Source organism: Lytechinus variegatus, chromosome 13 (assembly GCF_018143015.1).
Source record: "Lytechinus variegatus isolate NC3 chromosome 13, Lvar_3.0, whole genome shotgun sequence".
Taxonomy (NCBI): domain Eukaryota; kingdom Metazoa; phylum Echinodermata; class Echinoidea; order Temnopleuroida; family Toxopneustidae; genus Lytechinus; species Lytechinus variegatus.
Window position 1 is genome coordinate 9,982,565 of NC_054752.1, and position 25,408 is coordinate 10,007,972.

The 25,408-nt window shown below is 37.3% G+C and overlaps 1 protein-coding gene across 1 annotated transcript; it reads right to left on the reverse strand.

Annotated features, from left to right (window-relative positions):
• Nucleotides 1–1,609: 1,609 nt before the first annotated feature.
• On the reverse strand, nt 1,610–23,809 carry LOC121426120 (general transcription and DNA repair factor IIH helicase subunit XPB-like). The gene is made up of 19 exons (XM_041622288.1): nt 23,659–23,809; nt 16,152–16,223; nt 15,415–15,548; nt 14,843–14,958; nt 14,371–14,491; nt 13,827–13,901; nt 12,947–13,078; nt 11,938–12,143; nt 11,382–11,453; nt 10,588–10,694; nt 9,932–10,108; nt 9,380–9,499; nt 8,512–8,780; nt 7,831–7,967; nt 6,958–7,054; nt 6,332–6,449; nt 5,318–5,466; nt 4,179–4,301; nt 1,610–2,995 (listed from the first exon to the last, which is right to left on the reverse strand). The coding sequence occupies exons 1-19, from the start codon at nt 23,684–23,686 to the stop codon at nt 2,876–2,878; spliced, it is 2,373 nt and encodes a 790-aa protein (XP_041478222.1). The 5' UTR covers nt 23,687–23,809; the 3' UTR covers nt 1,610–2,875.
• Nucleotides 23,810–25,408: the final 1,599 nt, after the last annotated feature.

Genomic DNA, 25,408 nt, shown 5'->3' on the forward strand with positions numbered 1-25,408 from the left:
TACAGAAAAATCTCTGCACTGGACAGAGGGAATTAGTCATGGATTATTCTAAGAAAACTCTTTTCAGATACTGCCCAGTGTAGATTATACCAAACTACATGCAATACATATTACAAGTTATAACCAAAACTTATAATACATTGATATTATTACACTATTCAATTCTGGGATGTTACATAAGGATGGGGGCTCTAGATGTCCGATTTGAGTTTCAACGGCTGTAAATGGCCATGTGTAACATGACTTTTATTCCAAATTTCTTTGGATTGCTAGGATAATTGTGAATATTATGTAGTTGAGATTAATGGTATACCGGTACTCATATCGTCTCATCTTCACCTCTCATAAGAAGGTTTCTACTTGGTGAATGAGTTGAAAACTGGCACTTTAAAAGTGTGGTCAAAATTAACCTTTGGTTAAACTACACCATTGACATAAGATAACCACAATTATGTTTATATTGATCAAATGTTTGTGGGATTAGTTATATTTGAATATTTTTATTGTGATTTGTATTCTTACATATAATGTATTAAAAATGGAATACTCTATGAAAGACTCCATCCAGACTGTTTGTATTCATTTATTGTCTTTATTCTTACTAAGAATATCTTGCTTATTCATATTAGTCCTTGGTTCACTGGCATGCTTGACATATTGGACACAATATAACTTTTTTGAAAGAATTAGGAAAATAAAAAGCTCAGCACTTAATCCTATTTCTAAAATGGATTTTCATGTATATGAATGAATTATTGAAAGGATTAAAATAACATGGACGTCAGATTTCATGGGAAGTGAATTACTATTCGCTGACTCATAGAGTCCTGGGGGCCATTTCATAAAGCTATTCGTAAGAGCGACTCTAAGTAAGAAAGACTGGTGAACCTTCCTTATGCGCTTAACCATCGCTAATGATAATACCATTTACCACTAAAAAAGATAACCAGTCGCTCTTAACTTATGAACAGCTTTATGAAACGCCCACCAGAGCCTCGTTGCATAAAAGTTAATATTATGGTAACTTTGCCATCCAATGGTAACTACCATGGTAACAATGCTTATCAGCCAATCAAAATCAAGGATTGCATTGGATGGCAAAGTTACATTAATAGTACCTTTTATGCAATGGGGCCCAGACATGTGAAAAAACATTTGAAATCCTAATCATATCAAGTACTACAGGGGAAAGCAAACTCGACGTTCCAGTGAGATATTCTTCGGCCAAGCCTGCTCGGCCCTGGGCAACTGTTGGTCGAGGAAAATTGATGATTTTGACAAAAAGTAATTTCCAGTGGCATTACAAATGCCTGAATTTACAAAAAGGTGGCTTTCAAAACCATCTGTTGAACCCATGGTTTATGCAAATTTCCTGTAGAAATTATGCTTAATTTACCACTTTCATTAAAAGTGTTCAGTACTGATGCACAATTTTTTTTTACAGTACTCCAAATCAATGCCTGTTGCCATGGTTGAGCAAGCTATTTTTTTATGAGTCCACTGTTCAAAACTGTGGACTCATCAATAAAATAGCTTGCTTAACCATGGCAACAGGCGTTTTTGGCGCACTGTGACAAAAGTGTGCATTGGCATTGTACATTTTTTTAAACATGGTAAATAAAGTGTAAATTATACAGGAAATCTGCATAAACCATGGGTTCAACCAATGGTTTGCAAAACCACCTTTCTGAATTTGGGCCAAAATGTCTGCTGGTCATAACCTTGTTCTACTCTGAACTCTATGCGATTGACATACGAATGGTGTCATTCCACAACAAAACTTAGCTGACTTTTCCTTCATAGTTGAAGTCCAAGTTCACCTAAACAAAAGTTGATTTGTCTTTGAAAAAATTAAAAAAAAATATCAAGCACATTGCTGAAAAAGTAATCAAATTTGGATGTAAAATAAGACAATTTAAAATTTTGATGGAATTTCTCCACTAAGCTTTATTGGGGTGGACCTACCCTTTACCTGTCACAGAAATAACTGCTCAAAGTGATAAAATCATATGAGAGCCAGTTAATATTCATTTCTGTGATTAGTCTTTTCTTTACAATGGAAAAAGTATGCTTTCCACATCATAGAGACTGATCTTCCAATGGTTTCTCATAAACATCATTTGTAGCTCGCAGAAGTGAAATACTTCCAAAATCATGAGTTTCGTGAAGAGAGAGGGAAAAGATTCTAAAAGGACATCCATCATCTGTTATCATGGACCAACCTCACTAGTACTTCACAGATCTGTAACCATTGTTGAATGCATCAGTCCTTTCTGAACGATAGGATTTATATTTTCAGAGGATATTATCTGTTCCTCGCACGTTGATCTGCAATGAACTCAATAGTAGTTCACAGAATCTACCATCCAAACATTTTGAAAAGTGGACAAATAGAGGAATTCATCTGTTCTTGAAGATATATCGTTCAAAGCTCACAGAAATATATCTTGAATTGTTCTTAAGATCTCAGGATAACCTCGCTTGCGGTTCAAAGATCTTGGGAGACTGGACCGGAACCCCTCCTGAATTAATTCGAAGACAATATCATCTGTTCTCAACATGTGTATCTTGGAATAACCTCAACGAATTTGTATACAGGTCCATTTTCCTCTCGTGAATTCCTTCTCAGAACACATCTGTCCTTAACAGGGCTAACTTGGAGTAACCTCAAAGAACTTGTATACAGGTCCAAATTCCCCTCTTAAATGCCTTCTAAGAAGATATTATCTGTTCTTAACATGTCCATCTTGGAGCAACCTCAAAGAACTTGTATACAGATCCATATTCCCCTCCTGGATTCCTACTTTGAAGTCATCATCTGTCCTTAACAGGGTTATCTTTTAATGTCCTCACTAGAAGTTCTAGTTGGGCCACATCATCTCCTGAATTTCTTGAAGAGCGGATGAACGCTCTTGGAGGACTTTGTCTGGTATTCCATGTAGACTTGATCATCGGCACCGGACATTGAACTCATGTTACCAACACGTCGGACAACCTGTACATTGTGACACAAGAAATGATGGAAGAGTGAAATTGTAGCTAAAATGAATTTCTGTTACCTAATAATAATAATAATAAGAGCTGTATTAATAAACCGCCTTTTGACTGAGGATACAAAGCGCTGCTAGTATTACCCAAGCTTTAGCTCGAGCTACCATCACCGGCGCTCAGTGCATGCAAGGAATTAATCCTGCTGGGTACCCATTCACCTCACATGGGTCGAGTGCATCACAGTACCTACACAGACTACTATGCACAATGGTGCAGGATAATAAGGGAAGAATACCATTAGCTGGCATACAGATCAATGCGAAACGAAATGAGGTCTGCAGAATGATTAGGAAAATCTTACTTCAAAAGGTGAAGATTGCTTCAAAAACAAATTTACAAAGGCCCTCCCGAAACCTAAAATATAAACAATTAGTAATACCATTCTCATAAGCCTTTCTGTTGGAGAACTGAAACCTGTTGCATAAAACTTTTTACCTGAGAAAACTCTGGTAAAAACTGAAAACTAAGGTTAGTTTGATTTTCGCCATTGATTTTAGCACAGGGCAAAAACTCCAGTAAAAACAACCTGCGTTTTCTCAGGTAAAAAGATTTATGCAACGGGCCCCTGAAGGGAAAATTAACCGAAAGGTACAAGGTAGATATAAGATGCCATTGTGATACCAGACAAAAATCAATTGTTTGCAGAATCTTCTGATGCACTAAATGTCATGATTTCTTAGGATTGCAACCTCAATAATCTTCAGTCTGGGGGTTTTTCCGCAAACATTTATGTGTGGCTTATGGTTGCACTTAATTTCCGAGTACACCGGTCAGATTGTGTGCACAGGATGCTACTAACACATACTAACACATATACCTAAATCAGATTATGTGTTAAGTATGCTATTTTATTCATGAGTCCACTGTTTAAAGAGTGGACTCATTAATACAAAACAGTGGACTCATGAATAAAGTAGCGTACTTAACCATGACAACAGGCATCAATTTGGCACGCTGTGGCAAAAGCGTGAATCAGCATTGGACATTTTAAAAATATATGTGGTAAATAAGCATAATTTATACACGAAATATGCATAAACCATGGGTTTAACCATGGATTTCAAACCACCTACGTGATTTCAGTGGTCCACAGAAATGGACAAAGAAAGTGAGATCTTTTTATTCACCTGAGAGCCTGTTCTGAGATTGTCTCCAGGTACTTTTTCTTCTTCAGCGTCTGCATCAGTAGCAGCTAGTACCTGCTGTAGAAGCTGTTGCTGCTCCTGCTTGGTTGAGTACTTCAGGTTCTCCTGCGCAAAAACAACAAAGATACTCTTTATCAATAATACAGGGTGTCCCACAAAAAAGAGTGAAAACAGATTTAGAGATAGATATCACAGCGTCTGCATCAGTTCCAGCAAGTACCTGTTGTAGAAGCTGTTGCTGTTCTTACTTGGAAGAGTACTTCAGGTTCTCTTGCACACAAACAATAAAGAAACTCTCATCAATTATACAAGGCGTCCAAAAAAAAGGGAAACAGACTTTAGAGATAAACATCACAGCGTCTGCATCAGAAGCAGCTAGAACCTGTCGTAGAAGCTGTTGCTGCTCCTGCTTGGTCGAATACTGCACACAAACAACAAAGATACTCTCATCTATTATACAGGGCGTCCACAAAAACCAAGGAAAAGTGACTTTTGAGAAAGAAATTAGCCTCGATCATGTTCCTATCTTGACAAAGTTGTCGCAGGAATCGCGAAAAGATGGGTGGCACAAAGAACTGTACCCTTTTTTTCGAGAATGAATCATCCTTACACCAACATAGCTATTACACACCCCTTACCTTATCTATTCCAGCTAGCTTGATGACAGTCTTACAGCTATACCCTTCATTGACAAGAAATTTGTGTCTCTTAGAATTAGACCAAATGCTATTAGAACAAGTGGCTGTACCCAATCCATTCCACGTAACTTTTTGATAGTCTTGTAACTATACCCTTGATTGACAAGAAATCTTTGTCTCTTAAAATTAGACCAAATGCTATTAGACCAGGTGGTAGTACACCACAAAAACCTACATGATCGATCTTGGAATTAGACCAATGCTATTAGACCAAATGGACATTTCCTGCACTCCTTACCTGATCCATTCCACCTAACTTTGTGATAGTCTTGAAGCTATACCCTTGATTGACAAGGAATCTTTGTCTCTTTGAATTGGACCAAATGCTATTAGACCAAGTGGCTGTATACCATTCCCTACATGATCTATCTTGGAATTAGACCAAATGCTATTAGACCAAATGGCAGTTTCCTGCAATCTTACCTGATCCATTCCAGCTAGCTTGGTGATAGTCTTGAAGCTATACCCTTGATTGACAAGGAATCTTTGTCTCTTGAGGGAATAGAACATCTCCTGAGTGTCTTGTGACACGAGTGTGTAGAAGAAGGCATTGTATTCCTCTGCCGCAGCTCCTGTAAGAAATAAGAAGATTATCATCCACAATCAATTTTGTTTCAGGAATTTTATGCTGTTTGAATCAATTGATTAATTAATATGTGTAATAATAACAACAGTGATAATAGCTACGTTTATATATAGCTTTAATGTTTCTAAGTGTTTATTATTATTATTACTACCATGGCCATTGGATCCGGGCATGCCAGCACACAATGAATGCACTTTTCCACCCCTTTGGGAGCATTCCAACAAGAGTTCTAAGATTCCTTAATCCATCAGACATGATTATTTAAGTCTGGTACTGACATTTAACATCTCCATCCGGAAGATGTGACCAGGGCTCGAACCTCGAGGCTCTGCATCAATTCATAGGCCCATACTCTGAAGTCGGGTTTAACTTAGACCATGGTCTAACTAAAATTATGGGAAGCCAAACATTTCAAAAATTTTTTTTACAGTGAATGCTTCTCATGTTTACTGTGCTCTTTACTAATTCTTTAATGGTGAAGAAAACTGTCATACTTATCCTTCCCAGGCAGTTAATAATGTTTTGAAAGTCAAAGGAGCTGATACATTGAACCTCTGCTGTTAGAGATTTATGTAACAACTGGCCTTCCATAGTTAAACCACAACTTAAAACCAGAGTTTCAATTAAACCTTACTTCAGAATACGGGCCCTTATATCTCCAACCTGACGATGATCAAAATTCTAAAACAAAAAAAAAACAACTGAAGTCCATTATTCATGGATTTCTGCCAAACCTTCACTAATACAATGATTTTATTCCTGCTTTTATGAAAATAATCTTTACGTTAGGGTGAGCCTAACCTTTAATAGGTGCAACCTACAATGAATTAAAGTGATATTAGAAGACTGACCTTTCTTAGCTCTTAGAATACGTCCTAACCGCTGAGCTTCTTGTCTTCTAGAACCGCCGTGTGATGATACCTGGATTAATACATTGGCCTCGGGGAGATCAAAGGAATTATCACCAACCTATTGGGATGAATCAAAAACCAAGGAATAGTTTTCTTGAAGATAATGTCAGTCTGTATCATATTGGGGACCATATGCATCCAGAAACCACAGTACCTCTTCATTTTAGGCTACCATGCAATGTGTGAAACACACTCTTTCTCTTATCCCCAGCCTCCTCCTCCCCCTCCTTCTCCAATCTCTTCCACCCATTTCTCCTGCCCTCCTCCTCCTTATACCATGTGGCAATCATAAAAGAGGTATAATGCACATTAACCCTTGTTTTCTTTGAGTTTATATTCCGTTTAAGAGCCATCTTCAATTTTTGGACCAGAACCTTTGCAATTCACATTACAGGTATTTCCTGTCACAGCAGGCGGAACAAGATGAGCCCCTTTCCCTTGGTTACTGTACACGAATTAGTTTCCAAGGAAGGAGAGTAGGAAGGAAGGGAGCCATTCCTACCCCCTGAATGGCATTCCATACATCAAACACTTATAAATTCCCCCGAGAACAAAATACAACTTACTTTTGAGATGAAGATTGTATTGACGGCAGGATTATGTTGGAAGTTCTGCAGAATCTGCATCCGCTCTCCCTGACTCGTAGGTCCATAGATGTATGGTCTGAATGGAAATAAATATACTTGCTTACATAGTGCTCAATACTTACTTTATCAGGAGTCTCTATTAGCGATCTACAATAATTCACTATAATAACCCTGGCTTTAGCAGAGCAGCTGTTAAATAATAAATTACTGCTAGGTACCCGTTTACATTATCTGGGTGGAGTGCAACACAATGTGGATCAATTTCTTGCTCAAGGACATTACACCATGGCTGGGATTTGAACCCATGACCCTCTGTTTGAAAGTCATGAGACTCATCCACTGGGCTACAACGCTCCAACAAATGAAAAGAAAACATTTCACACTCTACTCTACCCAGCACAAATGTGAGAGAAAAAGACATGCAAAAATATATTCATTTGGGCCTGCATCATAAATGCATGAAATACAGGGAATGGGAGGCTAACGTCTGAATTCTGAAGAACAAACAGCCTGCATAAACCAACCTTCCATAAGTCAAATAATCATCAAAGTCAGAGTAATTGGTTTGCCAAGAATACGAAAATCATACAGAATTTACATCTCTGTCGAATTTCAGTACTTCACATACAAATATTGAATGTAAATAATTCATCTATTATAGCTTTACAAAGTTAGAAAAATGCAAACATCACAATTTGCTCCACATTTTTTTTCACTGCTATATAAAATTCCCTTCTTGTAGCAATTTTCTTTTTACATAGGACTGTACAGAAATAGTAGGAAGCTTTTCTATAACAACTAGAAATGCTAATAAAATTTAAGAAGTAAAATTATTCCCTGGGTAATACTTACTTCCCCATGGCGATGGCATAATGCTTGAGAGCAAAGACGTTATCCGAGAAGACGATCACTTTATCGTTCCGCTGCTCATGGAATCTCACGAGGAATTGGCATGCACGGAACTTGTTCGGGTTCATCACATACAGCAACTGTAGAGGAAAAAATATCAATGTAATAGTATTACCATTTACACTTCCTGTACTTGCAGCTACAGAGAAATTCTTTTTCGATGGTTCTCTTCAACTATTTTTACAACCCCTCTTTGTGTAAGATTTTTGTATTCATAGTGGTCCACAGTTGTTAATTCAGAAAAATATATAACTTGCTCTGCAGCCTTTCACATCACACAAATAAATATGAGAACAATAATAATCTGCAACATTCATATAGCACTTAATACAATGTTTCTAAAGGCTGCATACATGTACTATTACCCCGGCTTTAGCACAGCTAACCAGATCAGGTGCTTCCTTTCAAGGAATTAATGCTGCCAGGTACCCATCTACTTCACCTGGGTTGAGTGCAGCACAGTATGGACAAATCCCTTGCTGAAGGAAGTTTATACCATGGCTGAGATTCGAACTCACGACCCTCTGATTAAAAGGCAAGAGCAAGAAACCACCAATTTCACTATAGCAGGTGGCAATAATTCATCTAAACTACTTGATAAAAATGATTAGGGTAATCACTAACCAATCTTCTCCTCGTCCTGATGGCCAGGTACTCCCTGAAGAACTCCGGAGCCATCGGACACCAGACCTCAGCACACTGGACCCTGGCGATGAAACCTCGATTCTGCAGCTCCATCCAGTTAGCCTCGTAGAGCTTGGGTCCGATCAGGAAGTTCAGGTCCGCGATCTTGTCGTCCTCCCGGACCAAGGTAGCCGTCAGTCCCAGCTTGCAGTGGGCCTGGACCTGGGTCAGGACCCGACGGAACTGCTTGGCGGGGATTGTGTGCACCTCTGGAACAAATGAATGATAATGATATTCTTTTAAAAAAAAGGTGACTAAATGAATTAAAAATAATATATATTTTTTTTAACTACCAGGGACAGACTGTCAATAAATATTCATTCACATGTCCAACACTTCATCAGTGCCATGCCTGATTAACCCTGGGCAACTGTCAGGCAAGATAAAATGAGATAATGACTTTACCACAAAGCAACAGGTTGAATTTCTGGCAGTATTACATAACATCTGCTGGCCATAATTCTCATTCTACAAAAAAATACATGTATGAAACTTATATTACTTGACACAAGTTATGCACCTGAATTCAGTCATATTTCCCCATGAAATAATAAATGATAAATATACTCTACTGCGCTTTGGTTACTCCTACTGCTTATACTAACTAAAATTGATTATCTTATTATTAATTCAAAGCTTCCTTTAACAGATGTGTCTTCAATAATGCTTTGAAAGAAGGAACAAACTGGGTCATTCTATTGCTAAGGGGAAGTTGGTTCCATAATTTCGGAGCTGCGTAGCTATTTGTATTTGGCAAAAATGTGTCTTTAATCTGGATATCTAAATACATGATAGTATGTTTACTTACCATCTAATATCATAAGCCCCCATTCCTGTGACTGGAGCCACTGCATGACCTGATCTGCTTCCCAGGATCTCTTTGTAGTATGAGCTACCATGGAGTAAGTACTGATACAGATACTGCAGCCTAAACAAATAAACAGACATATACCAGTCAGTGAAGTCAAATCTCTTTGGATCGCAGAAAGTTGTTCATCTTAGGTGAAATTTGACCTTGATGATGCATGTAACAAATACTTTGCATACTTGCATCATCATCATCCTCCTCACCATCATCAAAGTCATTGATATGACCATCTTCAATATCATCATTATCATCATCATCGTCATCATCATCATCACCATCACCACCATCATCATCATCATCATCATCATCTTTATTATCATCATCATCATCACCATCATCACCATCATCATCATCGTCGTCATCGTCGCCGTTGTCATCATCACCCTCCTCCTCCTCATCAATAAAGGACTAATCTAAGAAAACCATCCGCTGTTTCCACAAATCCAAAGTACAAACTTGGTACAAGACACAATAATCCTTTGCCACACTTACCCATCGGTTTATCTTTAGCATCTGAAGTGAACCTACAGATCATGGCATCGTCTACTGTAGACCACATCCTAAACTGTGATCTCCATTGCTCTACAGCCACTCCCGACGTACACAGCACCATGCAGCGCTTCCTGACCGTACAAGCAGCAGTTACCCCGACCAATGTCTTGCCAGCACCTGTCAAAAACAAACCATGGTTGGTGCAAGGTTCTCCTAATTCCACAAGGGCCCTGTTTCATAAAACTTGCTACAATCACAAATTTGCAATTACAGTTTAAAGCTACTGAAATCATCCAATTTGATTGGTTGATAGTAAAGTCATAGAAATTTTGCATTTGTTATTATATCACGTCTATATGAAACAGGAACCAGCTGTTTTACAAATTTTTATTCTTTCTACAACATTGACTCTAACTTGTTGAAATTGCACTTCAGTTTGAATTTGTAATTTTTATATTTGATTATATTGCTATCATCTTTTTGCTATATTGTTAATTATATGTTCTAAAAATAAAAAGCATTAAAAATTTCCCTGCCCTGGAAAGGGTAACAGTGTGCAAGGGTAACAATATCCAAGTCCTTTGGAAGCTCATAGGTACATTATATAAAGTGTGTGTGCGACACTAGAATGGCATACTATTATCGTTTCTGCTTACCACATGGAAGTACGATGACCCCTGATCTGGCCCTGCCATTGCCAAACATCTTTCTTAAACTCTTCTCTTGGTATGGACGTAGGACGGTGGTGGGTTTCAAATCAATGCTGTCAAATAGAACAAGATAAAATACATCATCTACATACACAGAGGTGTCGTGGCTCAGTGGGTAAGTCTCTGAACCACAAGGTCTAGGGTTCAAATCCCACCACAGCATTCATGGCCTTTAGTATGGATGTAGGACAGTGGTTGGTATCAGATCAATTTTGGCAAATGGAATAAAAATACATCATGTACAGACATTTCTGACTTGAACACAGAAGATAAGATGGCATGTTCGATATGAAAAATAAGTCAGAAAAACTCTTTGAATTGTTAGAAATTTGTCTGACTTCTTTTTCAGATCTGGCATGCAAGCTGATTCAGGGCTCGAATCAAGAATTCTAAGGGGCAAGGCTAGGTTTTTTACTAACGGGGCACTGCTATAACAAATGGCAATGTTCACTTTGGGGCATCCAAGGCCAGCCATAGGGCATCAAAAGTAAATTGTACTTTTCAATGGGACATAAGCATGGAATTACTGCAAGGCACCAAGGACTCATGCAAAAATGGCACTTGATTTGGCCTAAAGTCTACAAATATTTGGAGCAGCATCAAGCCCATTCCAATGGCATCGGAAGCCAAGGCCTTGGGTCATTCGAGCCCTGCAGCAGCCAATCAAAATCAAGGTTTCCATGGTATGTATCAACCCCCCGGTTCGGTGGAGAACGGAAAAATATAAATGAATGTCATACCTGAGGTCAGGATTCCTTGTGTCGTTCCTGAAATCATATTCAGCTAACAGAGGGTACTCTAACTCGATGCATCTGAGTGGGAAAACAGACAGAGAAAAAATCAAATAGAGTTGGATGGTTATAGAAAAGAGATGTGCAAGAATGACGAAATGAAAAAAAAATAAAGGGGAAAAGAAAAGTCAAAGCGAGACAGCAGAAACCAAAAATATTAAAGAGAGAGAGCATAGGTATCTGACTGTTACTATGGTAACTGTTAGATATCTGCCAAGTCATTTCATGAGCTTGTCGGATGTTCTATCCGACTTCTTTGCTTCTCTGCCAATCAAAATCAAGAAAAGTTGTAAAAGAGCAAATGCTGATGAAATACTCTTGAGGAAAAATGGAATGAAAAAGAGAAAAAGTAGCAGGGAATAAAATTACAACAAGCAAATAATCATATCATAAATAGTCAGATACAAATGTTGTACGCATCCTTTTTATTCTAATCCGTAGGAATTTTTAAGATTAAAAATCTTAGTCATTCTGGTTTTGACGATCCTCTTATTAGCAAACTCACCTCTTTTGCAAATTTTCAATTTCATCCTGAATGACCTCAAACGAGACGGCAGTCAGATCATCCCCGTCTTCATCCTCCTTATCTATTTTATCGTAAAAATCAAAGATGTCTGTCGGGATCTTCTCTGCTTCATCTTCCCCTTCTCCTCCCGTTTCCTGCGAATCTGTCCCTTCGTTGGGTTTGCCTTTGGAGTTTGGAGCATTCAACTGGCAGGGGAATAATACGAGAATCTCTAAATGGATGTAAATTCTCATTATGTCTATATAAAGCAGTGAAATATCTTCAAAGACAAATTGATAATTTAAACATAAAATATATTTCTGGTAATGATCACAAAATAAAGTCAAAGGACCAAACTAGATGGATTCTCCATTGTACGCTATCGGCATACAGTCAAACTATGTGTCTGAGCTATTGTCGGGCCAAAATTCTTCACACCTTCCTTCTGAAATATCAAAATAGTGACCTCTGTGACATTTCACTTCAAATGTCCTCAAATATGCCAAGTTTGAAGATGATCCCCCTAATGGTTGTCTGGTTGTCGGGAGTATCAGATACTCCGATGTACAAAATGACCTCTGTGACCTTTGACCTCATACCTTGTGACCACCAAAACTAGGCAGATCATTGTCACTTCTATATGCATACATTAACAAAATTTGAAGTTGGAAATCAAAATTGTTCTATAGGTATTGTGAGAACAAGACTTCAAAAAAATGTCCTGTAACATTTGAACCTACGAAACCCAATGACAAAATACTAAAAATAGATGTAATAGAATCCAAATTCCATTTGAAACACAATGAGGTGTAATATATGATATTGACTTTACAAGAGTGTTATATATTTCTATATTACTTTAAATACAGATAAGCCTCCTGTTGCCCTCTGGGACATAAGAAAGCCATCTTTATTCACTTCTTTAATATTGAAAGTGATTTTTAAGCACAATGATGTTTTATAAAATGTCATAACAACTGTATGAGAATGGTATATAACAAACTATTACCTTGAGTACAGATGAGCCTCCCGCTGCCCTCTGGGACACAAGAAAGCCATCTTCATTCTCTTCCTCGTTAACATCTGATCTCAGACGACACTTCTGTACTACTGAATCCTTCAGTAACTTTTGCAAAACATCCTATTATTAGAAACCAAAGATTGAGCTGATTAACTGTATATTTAGCTTAGACATAATATCACAGCAAAATATAACTGATAACGTAATAAATGACAGGATTGTATCAATTGAACTCAAAAAAAGGAACAAATCCAGAAGTCTCCTAGAATATTCACTTTGAGATTTATTTCAGAGTTTACAACATAAATTTGAACCTTGTGGAGCGTTGTGGCCCAGTGGATTAGTCTTCGGACTTTGAAACAGAGAGTCGTGGGTTCGAATCCCAGCCATGGCATAATTTCCTTCAGCAAGACACTAATCCACAGTGTGCTGCACTCAACCCAGGTGAGGTAAATGGGTACCGGTAGGAAGTTATTCCTTAAAAAGCTGTGTGCGCTATGAACGCCTAGCTTAGCCGGGTAATATAGGAGCACCTTGAGCACCTAACAAGGTGGATATGTGCCCAATATAAATACCCTATATTATTATCATTATTATAAAATCATTCAAATATAGTAGCTAACAGGATTGTGACAAGCCAATGTTTAGTGCCTACCAAGTTTAACTGGCTGAAGTTCAAGGGACAACGTCCTGGCAGAAGCTTCGAGGACTGTCCCCCTCCAAATCCCCTGGATTCAATGCATTAATTTTACTCTACATGCATATGTGGCATTTATGATAATTTCAATAGATAAAATTTCACTTATTTTTAAACATTTCAATATCAAACTTTGAACAATATAACATAAAAAGCAAGAGTATCACTTACAGGGAAAGGACTCTCAACAAAGTATCTGTTGTGCTTCAGGACCAGCTTTACTTTACCATAGCTAAGAGTACATAGCTGGAAATAAAACAAATAATCAGATGATCAAACAAGAAGCAAAGGCTGATCGTTTCATAAATTAGTTAAACATGAATGCAAATGTAAAGGAACCAATGTCTAAAATGAGGAAATTTGTTATTTCATTTTTAATTAGTAAAGACATATCATTTTTTGGGAAAACAAATTATCATCCACATCATCATTTGTGTTGTTCTGCATAACTTTTCAGAGATTAACACGAGAACGAACAGTGGCATGTATGGCCATCCATAGGTACACTAACCATTTCTATTAATTATGAAAAGAAAGAGCATCATGAACATGTATGGCCATCAGATTTAAATACACTGCCCGTTTAAATCAACGAAAAACAATGGCATGAACAGCCATCCATAGGCAAATCCAGTACTCATTTACATTACCAGTGGAAACAAATAATGGCATGTACAGCCATCCATATGTAAAGGCAATGATCATTGATTTTTACCTTGATGAATTCCACAATGCCATTGGGGATGGTAGTCTTGCTAAGTCTCCTCAGGTACTCTATGATGTCACTGGTCTGGAGACCGACAGACACTGCCGCATACAATGAGTATGCAGTCAGTCTGTTAAAAAAAATAAAACAAATAATGCAGGCCTGTGAATAAATGTCTTGCTAAGTCTCCTCAGGTACTCTATGATGTCACTGGTCTGGAGACTGACAGACATTGCTGCATACAATGAGCATGCAGTCAGTCTCTCAAGTAAAAATAAAATGAATAATGCATGCCTCTGAATAAATGTAATATCAAACAGATATTCCCATGTATTTTGCTTAAAGTTGGTATGATAATGTTAATTACTTAGACATGAATTGAATATGATAAGCATTTTGCTTTGCCAAGCAGTAGCCAATCAATACTTAGAATTGAATACCAGCCCTGGTGTTTTTAGACCAATACAGGAATGAGACTTACTTGTACTCATGGATGTTTTCTGGTCGGCATACCGGTTCCGAGATAGCTATAAGGAAGTCATGAGCATGTTTGTAGACTGGTGAGAAGGATTCTAAAAAGATATGTCCATCAGGGGCCTACCAAAGACAAATGAAATGAGACAAAATATCAGAGAGGTATTGTCAACAAACAACATGCAAAACATTGTAACTCAAATAAAGAGGATATTTTCTAAATGATAATGATAATATGCAACATTTGTATCGCTTCATACAATGTTTCTAAGCGCAAAATACTGTTACCCCAGCTTCAGTGGGGATACTGTGATAAGGTGCTCAAGCATTCAAGGAACTTCTCCCTACCGGTTCCTATTTACTACACCTGGGTGGATAGAGGCAAATGTAGATAAACGCCAAGTAACAAAAGACGTGAGTACTGCGATGGGACTGAAACCTGGACCTTGTGGCTCACAGTCTGGCGACTCATCCACAGAGCCACAACACCTCTAGATATATATTCACAAAGTCACCAGGACACTTGCTTGAAGATGCTAACAAACTGGTTCAGAAATTTGCCGAGGTGTCTTTACTTACCAGCCACAGGGGTCTCGAACCATGGTCCTTCTTGAGTTCCATCTGACTGCGGTAATCTTTGGCTCCAAACTCATCCTCATCCCCATCGTCCTGCTCCTCTACCTGACGACTTGCGGTCTTGGGAATGAACGTAGCTATCAGGGAAATAACATGCAGAAATGGATACACTGAAATGTTGACGCATTCCCTAAGCTTTATAAAGTTTTATTTCACTATGGAACATGATCATATAATACAATACATTTGTAAAGATCGTATTTTGGTCTTTCATAAGGTTATTTTGGATAGGAAGATAACAGGAACTGAAAAAAAAGGAAGGTTTTAAAATGGGCATTTGTCAGAGAAATTCAAAAACAGATAGAAGCCTACATTGCTAGAAAAAAGACCAACAAAAAGGATGAATTACTGTCATGGGTTATTAACATTCACATCAGAAATTCAAATTGATTCTGTGATAACTGTGACAATTATGGTTTCTTGATTTATGATCAACTTTGTAATTTTTTATTTGAATGTTATTCATTGTGTAACCTTGATTTAAATATGAATAGATCCTCTAATAGATGAAAAAAAGAGAAATACATTGACCATTTGCTTGCCGAGCTAGCAACTAACTTTGCCTGGGAAAACATTGCATGGACATGTACGTATAGTGGTTAATCAATTCGACCGGCACTGTGGCGTACATGTACGTCCGTGCCGACCTGAAGAGTGATAAGAAATTCATAGGTACATACCATCAGGTCCTTGTGAGTCATCATTTTCAATTTCAGGGGAGTCTGTTCTGAATTTCTTTGACTTCTTGGATTCTGAAAATGTAAGGGAGAGAATAATAATTATTGGACAATTCTTTCTTTTGTTTATGTAACAGGTCAAAATGAACTGTTTATTGAAAATTCATATATTTTCATTACTCTTAATCATTTGTCTGTAAGTAATAGATGCCTTCACAGGAAGTGCACAGGAATTAGTAGAAAGTAGAAATGTTTAACAATCTTCATGCTTTTCAAGAAGTATGATTCACACTCTTTCTGGGTAAGAGTGATGCTAAATGGTCTTTAGGTCAAAACATCACATTCCAGAGCTATGAGCTTGTATGACGTAGATCATTATGGTCAAGGCTTAGCATCTGTGAATGGAAAGTGATAACTGCATAAAAGGGAGAAAGGATTTTTGCTCCAATTTACTCCTGCACTGCACCCCATTCATGGGGCAGGCAGAGAGGCTTCTTCATTTTTGGGTCAGAATTATAGGCAAGATATTTATCTTATTTTGTCAATTCTGTTAGGTTTGAACAATAGTTTATAAAGTTGGTTAACTATGCTATTTTCTATTGTTTTGAATAAGAGGTTAGGTTATATTAAAGTGTTATCTTTGCTAGCATAGCATGTAATCTGTCTTAATTTAAAGGGGATCGTGAATTAAATAATTTGATAGGTATGCATCTGTCTTTGTTACTTCAGATGATTTTTATGTCATTTTGTTATGTTTTATATTAATTACTTGTACTTGTATACTTGATTGTAGTATGTAGTTATAAAATGTGTTCGGTTCTAATCTTATAGTGAGACGATTTAGTAAAATGATCTTTAGAGTTGAAGATTTTGGTTATTGAATTGTAAATTCAATGTTTCAGTTTTGTGTTTTCAGAGTAAAGGGCAGCTTACTATGTGTAATAATTGTTACTTTCCTTTTAAAGGTATTTGACATGACATTCGTGTAGCGGGTGACGCTATCACGAGAGGAAATATGGTCCTCTAGGCCAGATTGCCAGGGTGAGTGGTTATCATTTATTAACCACTGTATTTCAATGCTAATTTGTTGGCATATTTTAATTGTTTGGTAAATTTCACTTAATGGATGTATTTCATTTATTTGTTGGAAGAGTTATCCATAACGATGGAGGAACTGAATTTGTGATTAGATGAGTTGAATTCAGGCAATATTGAATAAGTTTTAATGAATGGATATAGACAACATGTTTATCATTTATTATTACGAGTCTACTTGACGTCATATTGATGAATGTTTTATCTTAGAGTCACAAGCAAATATGTGTATATTTCTATTTTGTGCATTTTTCAAACATTATTATCATTCTAGTTAATTGTTTTATTCTCATTGGTTTTCGCAGGTTTTTTTTATTTCTTTATCTTTTGTTGCTGTACTTGGAAATTTTGGAATTTTGTATATAACGACTCATCGATATTAAACGAACCGAAACACAAGGAATGGTGTCGTGTGTCATCTTTCTGCATCAGTTTCCGCCTGTTACAAGTGGCGTTGTCAGCAGGATCGATGTTCGTCGTTGGATACAACCAAGTTCAAACCCTGACATTCTGAGGAGCTCATCCGTGGACATCTTGATTTGTAAATATGAACGTAGCTTTAAGTTTAAGATGTATTGTGTGTGTGCATAGTGAGAATGCTGTAGCCAAAATGTAGTTGGTTTAAAATAATGTGGGGCTACAAGTGTATTTGATAGGGATTAATACTAGTGGGAAGGTATTTTAAGAGATACCCTGTAAGAGTTTTCAGACCAAATGGCTTTGGTCAAGGGAATACTGAGTACTGTTCAAGGTTCATTTTGTGTTGTCATGGTAATGTTGTGTTTTGGAACAGTCCATGCCCCCTTTCTTATGTAATTTTGGCTGGTTGGATGGGAACCACACATTGGGGTGTAGGAGGCCAGAGACACCAGTATTTTATATGTTGATAGGAGGGAGTACAGTATGTGCAGAGAAGCTCTGGGTTTCGCAAACATGATTAATTAATGAATAGTTGAGGGTTTCTTTGTCTGATACTTGAAGTTTGTTAACTTTTTAAAGTTTAGTTTTGGGTCTTGATTAATATTCGGTTGAATTAAGCTATGGCGTGAATTAATGTTAATTGTTTAATCCAGAATGTGTATTTGATAGTTTTATAGGGCTACTTTTGAAAAAGTAGGGGAGCCCACGTGTTGACGAAAGTGTTTTACTTTCACGTGTCTGTGTGTTATAATGGTTATCATATTGTAATATGCTGATCTTTCTGATTTGTAACTGGGATTTGGCTAGGAGTACTGCTAGGTTTAGTCAGGATAACGTATCAATGTTAATCTCGAGAACCTCAATCTGAGACCGGGATTGCATTAGAGGGATACTGGAGTGACTATTGGGGCAGGAAAGTTTTCTTGTTACCTTTGTTTTTCTGTAAACCTTCGAGGCTGTAAAGGACGCAGTGGTAGTTGAGAGAATTAGTCATAAGTTATGAGATTTTTCAGTATATTATATTGGTGAACCATTGTTCCATTGGAAATTGCTAAGATTTGGGGAAACATCTAGTAATTGTTATTTGTTTATTGTCTTGTAATTTTTTAAAAGTTTGAATCAGCTTGAAGTATAAGTAGGTATATTTTGGGAGGTTTAAGGATGACATTGTAGTGATTGATTTACTGGCTATAATTATATAATGGTCTGTTATTCGTTGAGATACATGGATTGTGAAGGTTTATGTCGATAACTAAACAATTGGTTGGTATAAACTCTGGAGCTGTTAAGATCAGTATAGGAAGCACTTGGAATGTTAATGCTAGGAACCTCAACATGAGACTAGTATTACATAATAAGGAGTGTACTTGAAAACTGAAACAGTTGAGTTTTTGCACTAGATATGTTTTCTGTGTTTATTCTCGTCACGAGACCAGGAAGTTTGTATTAGTGGTGTGGGTTCGCCAATACCGTGTTATTGCCGAGATTTTCATATTCTGTATTTGATGATTATTGGCTTTATATCTTTAATGTCATGATTAATTGTAAATTGATTTGTTCTGTAACTGGGAACGCGCATCTCTGGGTAGTGATATCTAAAGTAGGACTTTAATTTGTAATAATTTTGGTATAGTGAGTGCCGGGACGTCACTCAATTAAGCAGGGGAGTATGTAACAGGTCAAAATGAACTGTTTATTGAAAATTCATATATTTTCATTACTCTTAATCATTTGTCTGTAAGTAATAGATGCCTTCACAGGAAGTGCACAGGAATTAGTAGAAAGTAGAAATGTTTAACAATCTTCATGCTTTTCAAGAAGTATGATTCACACTCTTTCTGGGTAAGAGTGATGCTAAATGGTCTTTAGGTCAAAACATCACATTCCAGAGCTATGAGCTTGTATGACGTAGATCATTATGGTCAAGGCTTAGCATCTGTGAATGGAAAGTGATAACTGCATAAAAGGGAGAAAGGATTTTTGCTCCAATTTACTCCTGCACTGCACCCCATTCATGGGGCAGGCAGAGAGGCTTCTTCATTTTTGGGTCAGAATTATAGGCAAGATATTTATCTTATTTTGTCAATTCTGTTAGGTTTGAACAATAGTTTATAAAGTTGGTTAACTATGCTATTTTCTATTGTTTTGAATAAGAGGTTAGGTTATATTAAAGTGTTATCTTTGCTAGCATAGCATGTAATCTGTCTTAATTTAAAGGGGATCGTGAATTAAATAATTTGATAGGTATGCATCTGTCTTTGTTACTTCAGATGATTTTTATGTCATTTTGTTATGTTTTATATTAATTACTTGTACTTGTATACTTGATTGTAGTATGTAGTTATAAAATGTGTTCGGTTCTAATCTTATAGTGAGACGATTTAGTAAAATGATCTTTAGAGTTGAAGATTTTGGTTATTGAATTGTAAATTCAATGTTTCAGTTTTGTGTTTTCAGAGTAAAGGGCAGCTTACTATGTGTAATAATTGTTACTTTCCTTTTAAAGGTATTTGACATGACATTCGTGTAGCGGGTGACGCTATCACGAGAGGAAATATGGTCCTCTAGGCCAGATTGCCAGGGTGAGTGGTTATCATTTATTAACCACTGTATTTCAATGCTAATTTGTTGGCATATTTTAATTGTTTGGTAAATTTCACTTAATGGATGTATTTCATTTATTTGTTGGAAGAGTTATCCATAACGATGGAGGAACTGAATTTGTGATTAGATGAGTTGAATTCAGGCAATATTGAATAAGTTTTAATGAATGGATATAGACAACATGTTTATCATTTATTATTACGAGTCTACTTGACGTCATATTGATGAATGTTTTATCTTAGAGTCACAAGCAAATATGTGTATATTTCTATTTTGTGCATTTTTCAAACATTATTATCATTCTAGTTAATTGTTTTATTCTCATTGGTTTTTGCAGGTTTTTTTATTTCTTTATCTTTTGTTGCTGTACTTGGAAATTTTGGAATTTTGTATATAACGACTCATCGATATTAAACGAACCAAAACACAAGGAATGGTGTCGTGTGTCATCTTTCTGCATCAGTTTCCGCCTGTTACATTTATATAAAGACATTACTGCTCAGATGTATTTCTGATGTCTCTGAAACTGCTATGTTTTTACATTTTTCAAGTTCAGCCATTTTGTTGTCCTCAAAGATTAAGATGGCTTCATATAGCACACAAGTACTCTGACCAGTCTTGTTTCTTTTGTTCATTAATTGAATAAATTGTGTAAGTTCTTTTGTTCAAAGGCTGGAGTAGAGGTGGGTCCAGGATATACCTGCATGAAGGGGGGGGGGGAGGAGTAAAAAATTGGACCCCCTAAATTTTCTGTTGATAACCCTTTTTTTCCCCTTGTCAATTTTTTTTTCCCTGGGTCCCCTCTAGATGGGTGCCCCCTACAATTTTGATTGATAAAACTTTTTTTTTTCAGGTGGACCCCCCAAAATATTGTTTTGGGGCTTGCAGCCACTAATAAAAGGGGAAGGGTACGCGTGCATTTTACATTAATTTTTTTTATAATGGCTCTCAAGAGGGTGGGTAAGATGTGCCCCCCCCCTTTGGATCCTCCACTGGTCATGTACAGGGTATGTATTTAAATTGGGGTGCCGGGGGGGGGGGGGGGGGGGTGTAACTAACCTCTCGTGTCAACGGGGCACAGCCAGCCCGTGCCCCCATTGAGAGGCAAAATCAAAATTTAAATGCTGTGAAAACTTAAGTGCACCCCCCCTTGAAAGTGAGGACTTTTTTTTGCTTGTCACTTTTTTTCGTAGAAGAAACGTACTTCATTTTTGGTTGAAAACAATTTTTTTGCTTTTTCCTTGGGAAAATGTGCCCCCACCCTTAGAAAATCCTAGATCCACCCCTGGAGCCCATTGCATAAAACTTTTTACCTGAGAAAACTCAGGTTGTTTTTACCAGAGTTTTTGCCCTGTGTTAAAGTCAATGGCAGAAATCAGACTAACCTTAGTTTTCAGTTTTTACCAGAGTTTTCTCAGGTAAAAAGTTTTATGCAACAGGCCCCTGGTGTCAATACTATGTTTGAAAAGAGAGATACCCCTTCCATCCCTGATGTAACCCATTCGCTGTCAAAATATATATACTGTATTTGAAGAGGGGGCTGACATACCCGCTTTGTCTCCTTTGGCTTCACACCTGATGATTGCACATGACTTGAACACACAAACACGCCATATGTAGATTAATAATTGATTGAGATTTTTGAGATTGTTAATTTTGGCCCTCTTGGCTGCCTATATGCACTAGCTAGCGACACAAAGTCACAGAGCTCGATCGCGATCCACTCGGTCTATTCATTTCAATTAACCTCATCACTGCACAAGTTCAATGCAACATTTGTTATTCATTAGAGGTACAAATTGTTATTTATATCAAACAACCATTTCAAAAGGGTCATTATTAATGCCAGTTCATCCTCGCTAAAACTCAAGAAAAATAATGATTCATTAGTCCGACATCGCCTTGTGTTTTAGATTTGCAGGCGATATGCGACACATTTGTGAACTCGGAAAATAACCATCGCTTGAAGAATAAACCTTCCTCAATTCATACATCGGCATCAAGAAAAAGTCGCCTGAGAAATAAAAGATAAATAAAGTAGAGATGCCAAGTTCAAAGACCAGCTATGCGTGAGATTTTCTGTGAATCTGAGTGAGATCACAGATATTGTGTACAATGTATATGGGGATAGGCTGTGATAGTTGCGTGAGACAGAGATTTGAGGGGATGAATAAGAGTCCAAAATGCTCGAGTCTCACGCATAATGCGTGAGACTTGGTAGCTTTGATAAAGGGCGAACAAAAATTGTACATATTCATGAATTATGCAAACTAAAGATCACTTCAAAAAACACTTTATACCTTTATACTTAATACCGTATCTACTAGAAAAATACAGTTGTTCCTGCAGTTACTTGTAACCTGTTTCGCATTTCCAGCAACAATATAGGAATAACGCATTCCGCGGAGTTGTTTAGCGAATATGCAGTGCACGAGAGGTTTCTTCTGAGCATGCGCACTCTACACGAGCCGGAGGCGAGTGTGGAGTGTGCATGCGAAGAAGAAACCTCGAGTGCACTGCATATCGCTGAAAAACGACGGGTAAAATGCGTTATTCCTTTTATAAGATGGCTAAGTAATTTCGATCGCAATTTTAAGCACCTTATATGAGAAAGAAATAATGAAATAGATCTAAATCAAATATCAAAAATTTTGAAATTGCACTATACCGTGGGTTAGACAATTTGGGTGCGCGAAATTTGCACGGGCGTGCAGGGATAGACACTTTTCGCGAATGATCACGAGGTACGCTTTGACCAATCAGCAAGCTGCAAATTACTTAGCCATCTTATAAAACAGCTTTTCAAACTCGAAATCGTGTTCTCAAAGAAAGAAATTTGATGTTTCATTGAATGGCAATGATATGAGAGAGAAATAAAACCTGGAAGTCAAATCTCGCGAAACTCAATATTTTCAAGATGTCAACTTTTTCGGGGATGTACGAGTGACATCTTCTCTATATGCACATGTACTGTGATAGCTAAACTTCCTAAAGAATAATTAAAGAGCCGAGCTGGGAGAAGAGTTTCTTTTGTGACAACCTGTTTTACAAGAAATGGACAAGATGTGACTCCCGGCTCCCCTAGTATGTTATATCAGGCGACTGAGTCGATGTGAAATTCATACACAGTTTCACAAAAACGTGTTTATCCCATGTAGCATGCAGGTGCAATAATCACACACGTCTTGATCGCAATGGATTCTGCGCGCGCGCGTTTCTATCCGCATTCCAAGTATAATACACAGTTTTCTATGTAAGGGACTGAAGTAAACTTTCAGTTTCACACTTCCCGAAAAGTGACGGAAATGTAATGATTTTTAAAGCCTACCGACAATTTTCTCATACATAAGTAATATGATATCATTCTTGAAAAGTAATAGGGCATACTTACCACCGTCTTTACGATCCCGTTTTCCCATTGCATTCAGAATATTGATATATTTCACAGAATGTCGATGACAGTCAGCTCTCGATGACACCAATGTTGCGCAATAGTCAACTTAAATTTTTTTAATAAACGTGAAACAAGAATTCTCGCCGCTGCTGATGCTGCTGGCTAGCGCTAGCGACCGACGGGTTTCCATTCTCAAGTCGTTCTCTGATTGGTCAGTTAAAACAGTGCGGAGCCTGTGTGTGTGTCCGTAATGGCTGTGTGATGCGAAGCGTGGTGAATGCTGTGCTAGGATGTTGTGCTATAATACTCGTGTTCTCTGGGAGTGAGGGCATAGACTAAAAATCCAGTCGTTTTATTGATTTTAATATTGCAATAGCAACACACGTTAGCACAAATGACTTGAGATCAGGGATGGGTTTAATTTGTTATTGTGTGTGTGTAAAGGGTTGGAGTTTCTTATAGCTCTATGGGCTTATAATTAACCGACTCTCTTTTCCCCATTCCAAGCTGATCCTATCACATCATTTTTTTAGAAAAGGTCTTTTAATCCCTTTCACTGAATATTTTTTTCCCCAGTGTATTAAATCTGCAAATACATATCAGTTTAAGACAGTCTTCACTTGTGTTTAATTACATCACACAATGTCCACTGAAAGGAACATGGAAACATGCCGGTCAATTGACCATATATGTTCCAGTGCATAATGAAAATGGAAACATGCCGGTCGATTGACCATATATTTCAGTGTATTATGAAACTGATGGAAACATGCCGGTCAAAATATGTTCAAGTGTATAATGAAAATGGAAACATGCCGGTCAATTGACCATATATGTTCCAGTGCATAATGAAAATGGAAACATGCCGGTCGATTGACCATATATTTCAGTGTATTATGAAACTGATGGAAACATGCCGGTCAAAATATGTTCAAGTGTATAATGAAAATGGAAACATGCCGGTCAATTGACCATATATGTTCCAGTGCATAATGAAAATGGAAACATGCCGGTCGATTGACCATATATTTCAGTGTATTATGAAAATGGAAACATGCCGGTCAAAATATGTTCAAGTGTATAATGAAAATGGAAACATGCCGGTCGATTGACCATATTTTTCAGTGTATTATGAAAATGGAAACATGCCGGTCCATTGACCGTATGTTCAAGTGTATAATGAAAATGGAAACATGCCGGTCGATTGACCATATATTTCAGTGTATTATGAAAATGGAAACATGCCGGTCCATTGACCATATGTTCAAGTGTATAATGAAAATGGAAACATGCCGGTCCATTGACCATATGTTCAAGTGTATTGACTTTATATGTACCAGGGTATAATGAAAATGGAAACATGCCGGTCAATTGACTTTATATGTACCAGGGTATAATGAAAATGGAAACATGCCGGTCGATTGACCATATGTTCAAGTGTATGATGGAAACATGCCGGTCGATTGACCATATATTTCAGTGTATTATGAAAATGGAAACATGCCGGTCAATCGACCGGCATGTTTCCATCATACACTTGAACATATGGTCAATCGACCGGCATGTTTCCATTTTCATTATACCCTGGTACATATAAAGTCAATTGACCGGCATGTTTCCATTTTCATTATACCCTGGTACATATAAAGTCAATACACTTGAACATATGGTCAATGGACCGGCATGTTTCCATTTTCATAATACACTGAAATATATGGTCAATGGACCGGCATGTTTCCATTTTCAT